The sequence below is a fragment of the Triticum dicoccoides genome, chromosome 1B (genome assembly GCF_002162155.2).
Source record: "Triticum dicoccoides isolate Atlit2015 ecotype Zavitan chromosome 1B, WEW_v2.0, whole genome shotgun sequence".
Lineage (NCBI taxonomy): Eukaryota > Viridiplantae > Streptophyta > Magnoliopsida > Poales > Poaceae > Triticum > Triticum dicoccoides.
In genome coordinates, this window is record NC_041381.1 from 601,399,077 (window position 1) to 601,411,445 (window position 12,369).

The 12,369-nt window shown below is 51.6% G+C and overlaps 1 protein-coding gene across 1 annotated transcript; it reads left to right on the top strand.

Annotated features, from left to right (window-relative positions):
- The first annotated feature begins 3,862 nt into the window (after positions 1 to 3,862).
- On the top strand, positions 3,863 to 5,397 carry LOC119349010 (UDP-glycosyltransferase 88B1-like). Its single transcript, XM_037617019.1, has one exon. It carries the CDS (start codon positions 3,915 to 3,917, stop codon positions 5,364 to 5,366), a length of 1,452 nt encoding a protein of 483 aa, XP_037472916.1. The 5' UTR covers positions 3,863 to 3,914; the 3' UTR covers positions 5,367 to 5,397.
- Positions 5,398 to 12,369: the final 6,972 nt, after the last annotated feature.

The following is a 12,369-nucleotide window of genomic DNA, read 5'->3' on the forward strand; positions in this document are numbered from 1 at the left end:
AATCTTCTTTTGCGGTGTCTTTGTCGAGATCGATGAATTGTGGATTTATGATGAGCTTATCCATGAATATTATGTGAATCTTCTCTGAATTCGTATATGTATGATTTGGTATCTTTATATTTCTCTTTGAATTATCGGTTTGGTTTAGCCAACTAGATTGGTTTTTCTTGCAATGGGAGAGGTGCTTAGCTTTGGGTTCAATCTTGCATGATTTCACCTAGTGACAAAGTAGGGTTAGTGTTGTGGATTTGTCACGGCAGATGCCCTAATGAAAGGACTTAGGTGTGAAGCCATTGCAACTAGGTTAGCTTGAAGGGGTTGAACGGGACAAAGGACACAAGGAGTTTACCCAGGTTCGGCCTCTCTCAACGAGGTAAAAGCCTACGTCGTCCTGCTTTCTGGTTGTATTGCTTGAGTCTCGATTACAAGGAAGCAAATACGCTTGACCTTCTTGTTTGTTTGTTTCTTGAGTTAACCCGCCGGCGGGTCTCACCTTTATATACACAGGCAGATTCCCGGAGCCCACCACGAAGCGCGTGGCGGAGGCGTGGCCGGCTTGTGGCAAGGGTACCGCATGTTTCAAGTCGGAAAATTCAAAAATCATGAAAATTCATATTTTTACATTTCATTTTTTTTTGAAAAAAAAACAAATATATATGAAGGCATAATGCACAAGTGTGTAAATTTTCAGGACGAAATACATTGAGATGAGCATTGTGTAAAAATGACAAACCTGAAGCTTTTTAACACATGATACTATTCATCCTCCGAGACCATGAATTTATATATTTTTATACAGGTCTCATTTCAATGTATTTCATCCTAAAATTTTACACACATACTTGTTTACTTGTACAAAATAATTCAGTTATTTTGACATTGCAAATTTCAATTTTTGATTTTGTTAATTCAGCCTCCATGTAGGCCGAGATCCAAAGGCCATTCTCGTTTAGTTTGCATCAATTTTAGTACGACCCGCCGAACAAGGTGGATGTGGATCCACGCCTCCCTACTGTTTTCCGATGTGATGCCTGTACCTATGCCTATAATTTACCCTTTAAATTGCATTAATTTTAGTACGATCGGCAGCACAAGGTAGTTGCCGATTACGATGGGCCGTACTAGGTGCCGATTGCAATTATGCTTTGCATAGCAATTAGATCGGCAATGCTACACGTACAAACGATTTACAGGCTTTTACAGGATGATTAACCTTAATTGGTCAATAGGTGAGCGGGGCGGCTCACCTCCCTGAAAATCAGGAGGGGAGAGGTTTGTGATTGGTTGTTAGATGGAAGAAGCGTGTAAAAGCGTGTAAGTCTTTGTATGTCTAGCATTTTTTAGATAGTCCTTTTGTTCCGTAGAAATACAGGAAGTTAGGTGGCTTTGGTGTTGATCACGAATTCACCGTTATTCCAAGTTTCCAACATGGACCCATGCCATTTTCTTTAAAAAAAATCCAACAAGGACTCACATCTTTGTCACCTCTTTTTTGTTCCGTACAAATACCACTCATCTGCAATGGCTATAAGAAAGACCAACTCATGAGACACTCATGCAACTATTTTTCTTGAAGGTCACCGGGGGAGGGCAAAGCCCTCCACCTGAATTTTCTTTTTCCTTTATTGATTCACAAGGTTACAACAGAGTGAGAGAGAGGTACATCACCCTCCAGAAGCACAGCACGCGACGGAGGGGTGGGGTAGTTCGAGCCCTCCCCAGCGGCCAACAACTCGACTACCCAGAGCGTGTAAACACCAGCAGCCACCTGTCTATGCATGGCCGATCATCCGTCCTTCAGGCGCCCCCTCCACAGGGCCGCGTCCTCCCTGCAGCTGCCGAGGAGACGAGCAAGGGAAGGTGGCTCGGCCCGGAACACCACCGCGTTTCTGTGCTTCCAGAGCTGCCAGCAGCACAGTAGGATAAAGGGCGCGGTAGCGGCGTTGCCGGCCACGACACGGACGTCCAGATCCTGAAGGGCCCCAACATGGTAGCCTCGCCCAGCCACCTCGATCCCAACGGATCGCCAAAAAGCGCGCACGAAGGGGCAGACGAAGATCATGTGGTCCGCCGTCTCGAGCACCGCTCCACAGATGGGGCACACCGCTTCCTCTGCAGTGACGATAGTTTTACGAAGGAGGACGTCCCGCATATGCACCCTTCGCTGGACCAGGAGCTAGCCAAAGAAGCGGACGCAAGAGGGAGCGGCACACCCCCAGATGAACTCGGCCAAAGCAGCCTGCACCCCACCGAACCGCTCCAGAGCGTAGACAGCAGCCGCTGCAATGCCCCCTCGGGGACCCGGGCATAACACCGTGCCCCGCATGTCGTCCCCTGAGGTCGGGGCAACCTCCTCCATGACAGTCAGGAGGGCGGTCCGCTCCGCCGCACCCGCCGTGGTAAGCCTAGGCACGAGCACGCTGTCCAGACCATGGGAGCGCACCCACCACACCGTGACCTCTGGCTCAGTCGCGTGCAATAGAAGGGCGGGGAAGGCCACCGCGACAGCTCCACACGGGAGCCAGCTATCGAACCAGAAGGAAGTTCGCCTCCCGTCTCGGACCTCCACCGTCGTAAGCCCGCGGTAGAGTGGGAGGAGACCGCTGAGAGCCTTGTCGTGCTCTCCGGTCGTCCGGGCAGCCGAACCGGAGAGGAGGGACCGCCCCGCTAGCTCGGTCTAGACCCACACCGCCCACCGCGACGACGCGGAGCAAGCATGGAGGCGGTGTAGCATCTTGAGCAGCAGGCACCGGTTCTGCGTCGCAAGGTCGCGAATCCCCAGGCCGCCCTCAGCCTTGGATTGGCACACCCTCTCCCAGGCCACCAGGCATTGAGCGCCAGAGACACGTTCCGCCACGTTCCAGAGGAAGGCACGGCGAAGCGAGTCCGGGGCCTTGACCACTGCTGGAGGGAGCAGTATAGCCGCCATGGCGTACGTGGGAAGAGCATCCAGGACGGCATTGATGAGGACGAGCCGTCCGGCAGGGGAGAGGAGGCGTGCCTGCCAACCCGACAGGTACTTGTCAACTTTGGCAATCATTGGGAGGAAATCCGCGAAGCAGAGTTTCTCCCACTAGAGCGGGAGCCTGAGGTAGGCCCGCGGGAACCCCTGGACGTCACAGCCAAGGGTGCCGACCATGGTGGCCAGCACCTCCGCCGGCACATGCACGGGGACAAGCGTGCTCTTGTGGAAGTTGATGGAGAACCCCGTAGCGTCCGCGAAGTCGTAGAGGATCCGTCGAAGGCGGGCCGCAGCCCCCGGTGCACCGTGAACCATTTCCCTGGGACGCCGTTCAGAAGCACCGCCGAACGGGAGGACCGGAAGATCAAATCCATCCAAGAGCACCATTGGTCCGGGAACCCCTGCACCTCGAGGATGCGGCGTAGCGCGCCCCAGTCGACAGAGTCAAACGCCTTGGCGAAGTCCAGCTTGAAGACGAGCGTTGAGGCGCGATGTCTGTGGCAACACTGTATGACCTTCGCAGCACATACAAAGTTTTCGGAGATGCTCCGTCCAGCCAAGAACCCGAACTGATCTCGATCGATGAGGCTCCCGATCTGTTGCTGCAGCCGCGAGGTGAGCCCCCGGCAGAGAATTTTAACATCCGCATTTTGAAGAGAGACCGGGCGGAAGGCAGCCGGTGTTGGCAGCCCCGCGCCCTTGGGCAGGAGAGCGATGTAGGCCCGGTTGATCGCGTCGAGGTCCGCCGTCCCATCGTGGATAGCGTCGAACAACCGCTGTAGGTCCTCGCAGACGACGCCCCAGGCCGCCTGGTAGAACGCAGGGCCGAGGCCGTCCGGCCCAGGCGCGCTCGATCTATCCAGGAGGGCAGCAGCCTCCTTGATCTCCCCAGCCGAAAAAGGCACTAGTCCACCAGCTAAAGACAGATCCAGTAGCCAGCCGAAGACCGTCAATGGCGAATCCGACCATTGTGCTACTGCCGGTCTGGGGCGCCGGCCACTTCATGCCCATGCTACAGGCCGGGAAGCAGCTGCTTGCCAGCAGCAGCCGGCCCCTGTCGCTCACGGTGCTCCTCATGCTGGCGCCGACAGCGCAGTCTGCGTCCGACATCTCCGAGCACATACACCGGGAGGAAGCGGCAAGCGCCTTGGACATCCACTTCCACCATCTCCCGGACGTGAAGCTGCCGACGGACCACTCGGGCGTCGAGGAGTTCCTCTCCCGCGCAGTGCAGCTCCACGTGCCCCATCTCCGCGCAGCTATAATTGGCTTGACCTGTCCGGTGGCCGCGCTCGTCGTCGACATATTCTGCATGCCGGCGCTAGACGTGTCCCGTGAGCTCGCCGTGCCGGCGTACGTGTATTTTACCTCCAGCGCTGCGATGCTGTCGCTCCTCTTGCGCTCGCCCGCTCTGGATGACGAGGTGGTCGTTGAGTTCAAGGAGATGGAAGGCACTCTGGACTTGCCCGGCCTCCCCCCGGTGCCGCCGTCCGTCCTCCCGGGGACCTTGCTGGAGTGGAAGAGTCCGACCTACAAGTGGTTCGTGTACACCGGCAGGCGCTACGTGGAAGCCAGCGGTATCATCGTAAACATGGTAGTCGAGCTGGAGCCGCGCGTCCTTGCAGCTATCGCTGAAGGTCGGTGCACACGTGGAGCCCGCGCCCCGACCGTGTACCCGATCGGTCCAGTGCTCGCGCTGAGGCCACCCGCTCATGCCGAGGAGCAGCCGCACGAGTGCCTGCGGTGGCTCGACGCGCAGCCTTCGGCCTCCGTGTTGTTCCTCTGCTTCGGGAGCAAAGGATTCCTGACCAAGCCGCAGGCGCACGAGATAGCACGGGGCATGGAGCGCAGCGGCCACCGCTTCTTGTGGGTGCTCCGTGGGCTGCCGGCGGACATCTCGCGCGGCGCGGGAGACCCCAGCGACGCGAACCTCGCAGAGCTTCTCCCGGGAGGGTTCTTGGGAGAGACAAAGAAAAGAGGGCTCGTGTGGCCCAAGAGGGCGCCGCAGAAGGAGATACTGGCGCACGCCTCCGTTGGGGGCTTCGTCACCCACTGCGGCTGGAACTCCATTCTGGAGAGTCTGTGGTTCGGCGTGCCGATGCTGCCATGGCCGCTGCGCGCGGAGCAGCATTTCAGCGCCTTCACGTTGGTCTACGACATGGGCGTGGCCGTGCCGCTGAAGGTGGACAGGAAACGGGACAACTTCGTGGAGGCGGCGGAGCTGGAGCGAGCGGTGAGGTCCCTGATGGGCGGTGGCGAGGAAGGGAGGAAGGCGAAGGAGAAGGCCATGGAAATGATGGTGGTCTGCCGCAAGGCAATGGACCATGGTGGGTCCTCTTGCGCTTCGGTGAAGAGGTTGTCCGAGGATCTGCTCGGAGGAGCGGTGGTGTTGCCCAACGTGTGATGTTTCTTTTTCCTTTTTTGAGGGAAACATGTGATGGGGCATTTAAATTCTATAAATATTTTAAATGCTCTAATAAATTCTGAGGATAGTTGAGGGCTGTTGGGAATAATCCAGTATGTGCCCACAATTTATTTCAGGATTTTATTAAGTGATTTTGTATTTTACTAAATCCAAAATAACAAAGACAGAAAATAGAAAACATTAAATAAAAGAGAGAGAGAGAGAGAGGACTAACCTAGGCTTACCTCACGTGGCCTACTCCTGTAGCAGAGGCCCAGCCCACCTGGCCGGCCCAGCCCAGCGCCGCTGCCAGTCATCTCCCACCTCTGCCAGAAGGCAGAGGCGAGGCGTGGCGCGCGCCCGAGAGCTCCCGGCCACCTCCTGCTTCGCGCTGTCGACGCCTCCTGCATCCTCGTCTTGCATCGTGGAAATGCCTGGACGCCCTGGACTTTCTCCCTCTTCCTCTGCTCACCTTTTCCCCTCTCTCCCTCGCTCCCCGCCATGGCCGCGCCGCCGCTCGCCACCACCGCAGCCACTGCCTCCCCCTCGACCTTCTGAGCTGACCACGAGCTCCGTCACTCCGTCCTCGACCTCCTCACCAAGCCAAGCATCGCCGGACGCCATGCATCACCGGCATCTTCCTCGTCTTCAAGCTTCGGCAACGCCGACCATCGCCGTCGATCCGCAGCAACTGGAGCGTCCCCGAGCCCCTGAGCTACCCTGCCGCCTCCCTGTGAGCGCCCGCCTCGACTCCCCCTCTTCCCCGGCTTTCCCGCGTCCTTTAGGCCGTAGTTGCACGGACGCCGAAACTCCGGCCGCCGCCGTTTTGGTCGCCGCCATTGATCCTAGCCACCGCAGCTCCGGCCACCACCACTGGTCGATGTAGCTCGCTCCCAGGAACACGTAGGAGCAAACCCCGCCTCAAACGGTGCATCACAGCGGTTTTCCGAAGCGCCTGCCACCGCGGCACCTCGCCGGCGGCCTAACTCCGGCGTGCCGACGTGGCCGCGAGATTAGGGGCTAATCACCCCGTTAACTAAACCATGTGCAACTGACAGTGGGCCCAATGCCCTAATTAACCCTGAGATTTATTCCCTGTTTAGCTTAAATTAAACCTGCCGGCCCCGCCTGTCAGTTGACCCTGCCACATCAACGTTGACCTGGCCCCACTGGTCAGCCTCTGTTCTTGCCCTGTTACACTGACCCGTGGGTCCCAGCCGTCAGGTTTGACCTGGGCTGGCGCCTTTGACCTGATGACATCACCCCGACGTCATGCTGACGCAGTTAATCTTTTTCTGTATTTATTCTTATTCAGGAAAATCCAGAAAATAGTGCTAACTTCAAAAATTCATAGTAATTCAACCGTAACTCCAAATGAAACAAATTATATATGAAAAATGATCAGAAAAATCCAATCTATCCATCTGTACCATTTTCATGCATGTTAGAACAACTTATAGCTACTGTTTAGGACAAATCATATTAAGGGCATTTAAACCATCACATATGGAGTTTGAATTTGAATCTTTGATTCAAACCAACTTCATTTAACCTGTACTAGTTGCATTAGCTCAAAACACAGCATATTGCCATGTCATGATCATGCATCATATTGTGCATTGCATTGATTGTGTTCTTCCTTGTTTGTCGGTGTTTGTCCCCTCTCAGTAGACGACGTACCGACGATGAGTTCGTTGACACCGATGAAGAGATATACTATCTTCAGAAGTGCCAGGCAAGCAAAACCCCCTTGTTCATTCCGATACAATCCCACTCTCTCGCTCCTGCTCTATTTTACTGCATTAGGACAACAACGATACAACTGGTACTTGCTACGGTAGTTGAACCCTTTTATCCTCTGCATGACCTGTCATTGCCACAGTAAATAGATGAAACCCACTAGCATGAGTAGGAGTTGTTTGAGCCCTAATGTGCCTACTCATTCATGTTTGTTTGTCATGCCTGCTATTGCTTAGAGTTGTGTCAGGTCTGATTCATCGGGGATGAATTGGAATGTGGTGAACATGTCCTACTGTTGAGAGCTAAGTGTGTGAACACGATTTGGTAAAGGTAGCATTGAGAGGCCATGTAGGAGTACATGGTGGGTTGTCTCATTGCAGCCGTCCTCAGGAACTGAGTTCTGTGTTTGTGATCCATGAACAGTTACTACCACACATTGGGCTCCGGGCGCTCCAAGCTCTCTCGACTTATTAATCAACCTGATCTCTGTCCAGGAGTTGCAACTAGTTTCTGGTGTTTGTAGGTAGTGTTAGTAGTCTACCAAGTGGCACCCGGTACAGGTGGGCTTGGGACAGACTAGGCACAGTGGCACGGTGTACCAAGTGGCACCCAGATGGTGGGCTTGGGAACCCTGCTCACATCGTTTGGGGCCGTGAGCGACACCCCGGCCGGATCTCCTTGCGGATGGAACCCGAATAGGCGATAAACCTGGACGAGAGACTTGTGTGGTTAGTCAGGTCGTGGCCGACACCCTCGCTAGGCTTCCGCTTGAAGGTTGCCGAGTACATATCGTGTAAACGGTAGTAAGTGGTGAGAGCGTGTGTGAAGAAGTACACCCCTGCAGGGTTAATATGATCTATTCGAATAGCCGTGTCCGCAGAAAAGGACTTCTGGGTTGCCTGTACAGTTCATAGACAAGTGAAAGTGGATACTCTAAAATACGCAAGATAAGCGTGAGTGCTATGGATGGCGTTCTCGTAGGGAGGCGGGAGCGGATCCATAGTGGTGTATTGATATGGTGAATATGTGGACTCGTGTGCGCCACCTCAAAAGAGTTACATTGCAGTCGTAGTTCAGGATAGCCACCGAGTCAAAGCTGGCTTGCTGCAGTCAAACTCCACCATCCCCTTTGTTGATAATGATGCATATGTAGATAGTTCTGATGTAAGTCTTGCTGGGTACATTTGTACTCACGTTTGCCTATTTTATGTTTTTGCAGAGAGACTTTAGTCTCACTAATAGTTCCGCGTGGACTTCGACGTTTAGCTTGTTACCTCAGCTACGATCTTGTGCCCTTGGCAGGATCTAGTAGATAGCCAGGCTTCTCAGCCTTTTTCATTTATAGTTGTCTGTACTCAGACATGTTGAGCTTCCGCTTGTGCTTTGACTTGTATGCTCTGAATGCTGGGTCATGAGGCCCATGTTTGTAATATCTCGCTCCTCGGAGCCTATTGAATAAAATACTTGAGTTGTAGAGTCATTTTGTGATGCCATGTTGTATTTGCACATATCGAGCATATTGTGTGTATGTTATTGAAATGCTTGGTATGTGTGGGATCTGACTATCTAGTTGTTTATCCTTAGTAGCCTCTCTTACCGGGAAATGTCTCCTAGTGCTTCCACTGAGCCATGGTAGCTTGCTACTGCTCCGGAACACTTAGGCTGGCCGGCATGTGTCCTTCTTCGTTCCTGTGTCTGTCCCTTCGGGGAAATGTCACGCGATGAATACCGGAGTCCTGTTAGCCCGCTACAGCCCGGTTCATCGGAGTCCTGCTAGCCCAGTGCTATAGCCTGGATTCACTCGCTGATGACCGACACGTTCGATGCTGGGTCATGGATGCCTGTCCCTGTAAGTTTGTGCCACTTTGGGTTTACGACTAGCCATGTCAGCCCGGGCTCCTTATCATATGGATGCTAGCGACACTATCATATACGTGTGCCAAAAGGCGCAAACGGTCCCGGGCAAAGGTAAGGCAACACCCGTGGAAATACCGTGCGTGAGGCCGTAAAGTGATATGAGGTGTTACATGCTAGATCGATGTGGCATTGAGTCGGGGTCCTGACACCTTTACCCTTTTCTTGAAACTAGTGGTCTTTTTTAATCATCAACACTTGATGCTTTTTCTTGATTTCTACCTTCGCCGATTTCAGCATCACGAAGAGCTTGGGAATCGCTTTTGTCATCCCTTGCATATTATAGTTCATCACGAAGTTCCAGTAACATGGTGATGGTGACTATAGAACTTTGTCAATCACTATCTTATCTGGAAGATTAACTCCCACTTGATTCAAGCGATTGTAGTACCTAGACATTCTGAGCACATGCTCACTAGCTGACCTATTCTCCTCCATCTTTTAGGCGAAGTACTTGTCAGGGGTCTCATACCTCTCGACACGGCATGAGTCTGAAATACCAATTTCAGCTCATGGAACATCTCATATGCTCTGTGGCGTTCAAAACATTTTTGAAGCCCCGATTCTAAGCCATAAAGCATGGCACACTAAACTATCAACTAGTCATCATATCGAGCTTGCCAAATGTTCATAACGTCTGCATCTGCTCCTGCAATATGTCTGTCACCTAGCGATGCATCAAGGACATAATTCTTATATGCAGCAATAAGGATAAACCTCAGATCACGGACCCAGTCCGCATCATTGCTACTATCATCTTTCAACTTAGTTTTTTCTAGGAACAAATCAAAAAACATAGGGGAGCTATAACGCGAGCTATTGATCTACAACATAATTTGCAAATGCTATCTGGACTAAGTTCATGATAAACTAAAGTTTAATTAATCATATTACTTAAGAACTCCCACTTAGATAGACATCCCTCAAGTCATTTAAATGATATGTGATCCAAATCAACTAAACTATTTCTGATCATCATATGAGATGAAGTAGTCTTCAATGGTGAACATCACTATGTTGATCATATCTACTATATGATTCACGTTCGACCTTTCGGTCTCCAGTGTTCCGAGGCCATATCTGTATATGCCAGGCTCGTCAAGTTTAACCCAAGTATTCTGCGTATGCAAATCTGGCTTGCACCCGTTGTATTTGAAGGTAGAACTTATCACACCCGATCATCACATGGTGTCTTAGCACGAAGAACTTTCGCAACGGTGCATACTCGGGGAGAACACTTATACTTTGAAATTTAGTAAGGGATCATCTTATAACGCTACCGCCATACTAAGCAAAATAAGATGCATAAAAGATAAAAATCACATGCAATCAAAATATGTGACATGATATGGCCATCATCATCTTGTGCCTTTGATCTCCATCTCCAAAGCACCGTTGATCTCCATTATCACCGGCTTGACACCTTGATCTCCATCGTAGCATTGTTGTCGTCTTGCCAACTATTGCCTCTACGACCATTGCTACCGCTTAGTGATAAAGTAAGCAATTACATGGCGATTGCATTTCATACAATAAAGCGACAACCATATGGCTCCTGCCAGTTGTCGATAACTTTGTTACAAAACATGATCATCTCATACAACAATTTATATCACATCATGTCTTGACCATATCACATCACAACATGCCCTGAAAAACAAGTTAGACATCCTCTACTTTGTTGTTGCAAGTTTTACGTGGCTGCTACGGGCTTCTAGCAATAACCGTTCTTACCTACGCATCAAAACCACAACGATTTTTCGTCAAGTGTCATGTTTTAACATTCAACAAGGACCGGCCGTAGTCAACCTCGATTCAACTAAAGTTAGAGAAACAGACACCCGCCAGCCACCTGTGTGCAAAGCTCGTCGGTAGAACCGGTCTCATGTACGTGGTCATGTAATGTTGGTCCGGACCGCTTCATCCAACAATACCGCCGAATCAAAGTAAGACGTTGGTGGTAAGAAGTATGACTATTATTGCCCATAACTCGTTGTGTTCTACTCGTCCATATCATCTACGCATAGACCTGGCTCGGATGCCACTGTTGGTGAACGTAGCATGCAATTTCAAAAAAAAAATCCTCTGCTCGCGCAAGATCTATCTAGGAGATGCATAGCAACGAGAGGGGGAGAGTGTGTCCACGTACCCTTGTAGACCGAAAGCGGAAACATTAGGTTAACGCGGTTGATGTAGTCGAACGTCTTCATGATCCAACCGACCCAAGTACCGAACGTACGGCACCTCTGTGTTCAGCACACGTTCAGCTCGATGACGTACCTCGAACTCTTGATCCAGTAGAGGGTCGAGGGAGAGTTCCGTCGGCACGATGGTGTGGTGACGGTGTTGGTGATGTGATCCGCTCAGGGCTTCGCCTAAGCACTACGACGCTATGACCGGAGGAGTAAAGTATGAAGGGGGCACCGCACACGGCTAAGAGAACAATTGATGTGCCTTTGGGGTGCCCTTTGCCCATGTATATAAAGGAGGAGGAGAGAGGCCGGCGACCAGGAGGGGCGCGCCATGGGGGAGTCCTACTTGGATGCCTAGTCCAAGTAGGATCCCCCTTCCTTTCTCCACAGGAGGGAATATGAAGGAGAAGGAGAGGGAAAGGGAAGGGGGGCGACGCCCCCTCCTTCTTGTCCTATTTGGACTCCCTAGGAGGGGGGCACGCGACCACCACCACCACCCCGGGCTTCCCTCTCTCTTCCTTATGCCCATGTTGGCCCAAAGCTTCCCCGAGGGGTTCCGGTAACCCTCGGTACTCCGGGAAAATATCTGAATCACTCTGAACGATTCTGATGTTTGAATATAACCTTCCAATATATGAATCGTTACCTCTCGACCATTTCGAGACTCCTCGTTATGTCCGTAATCTCATCCAGGACTCCGAACAAACTTCGGTCACCAAAACACATAACTCATAATACAAACGTCATCGAACATTAAGCGTGCGGACCCTACGGGTTTGAGAACTATGTAGACATGACTGAGACACATCTCCGGTCAATAACCAATAGCGGAACCTAGATGCTCATATTGGCTCCTACATATTCTACGAAGATCTTTATCGGTCAAACTGCATAACAACATATGTTGTTCCCATTGTCATCGGTATGTTACTTGCCCGAGATTCGATCGTCGGTATCTTCATACCTAGTTCAATCTCGTTACCGGCAAGTATCTTTACTCATTCTGTAATGCTTCATCCCACAACTAACTCATTAGTAACATTGCTTGCAAGGCTTATAGTGATGAGCATTACCGAGAGGGCCCAGAGATACCTCTCTGATACACGGAGTGGCAAATCCTAATCTTGATCTGTGCCAACCCAACAAACACCTTCGGA

What these genes read in the sequence shown, in the direction of transcription:
- LOC119349010 (XM_037617019.1), top strand. Translation starts at nt 3,915, where the DNA reads ATGGCGAATCCGACCATTGTGCTACTGCCGGTCTGGGGCGCCGGCCAC.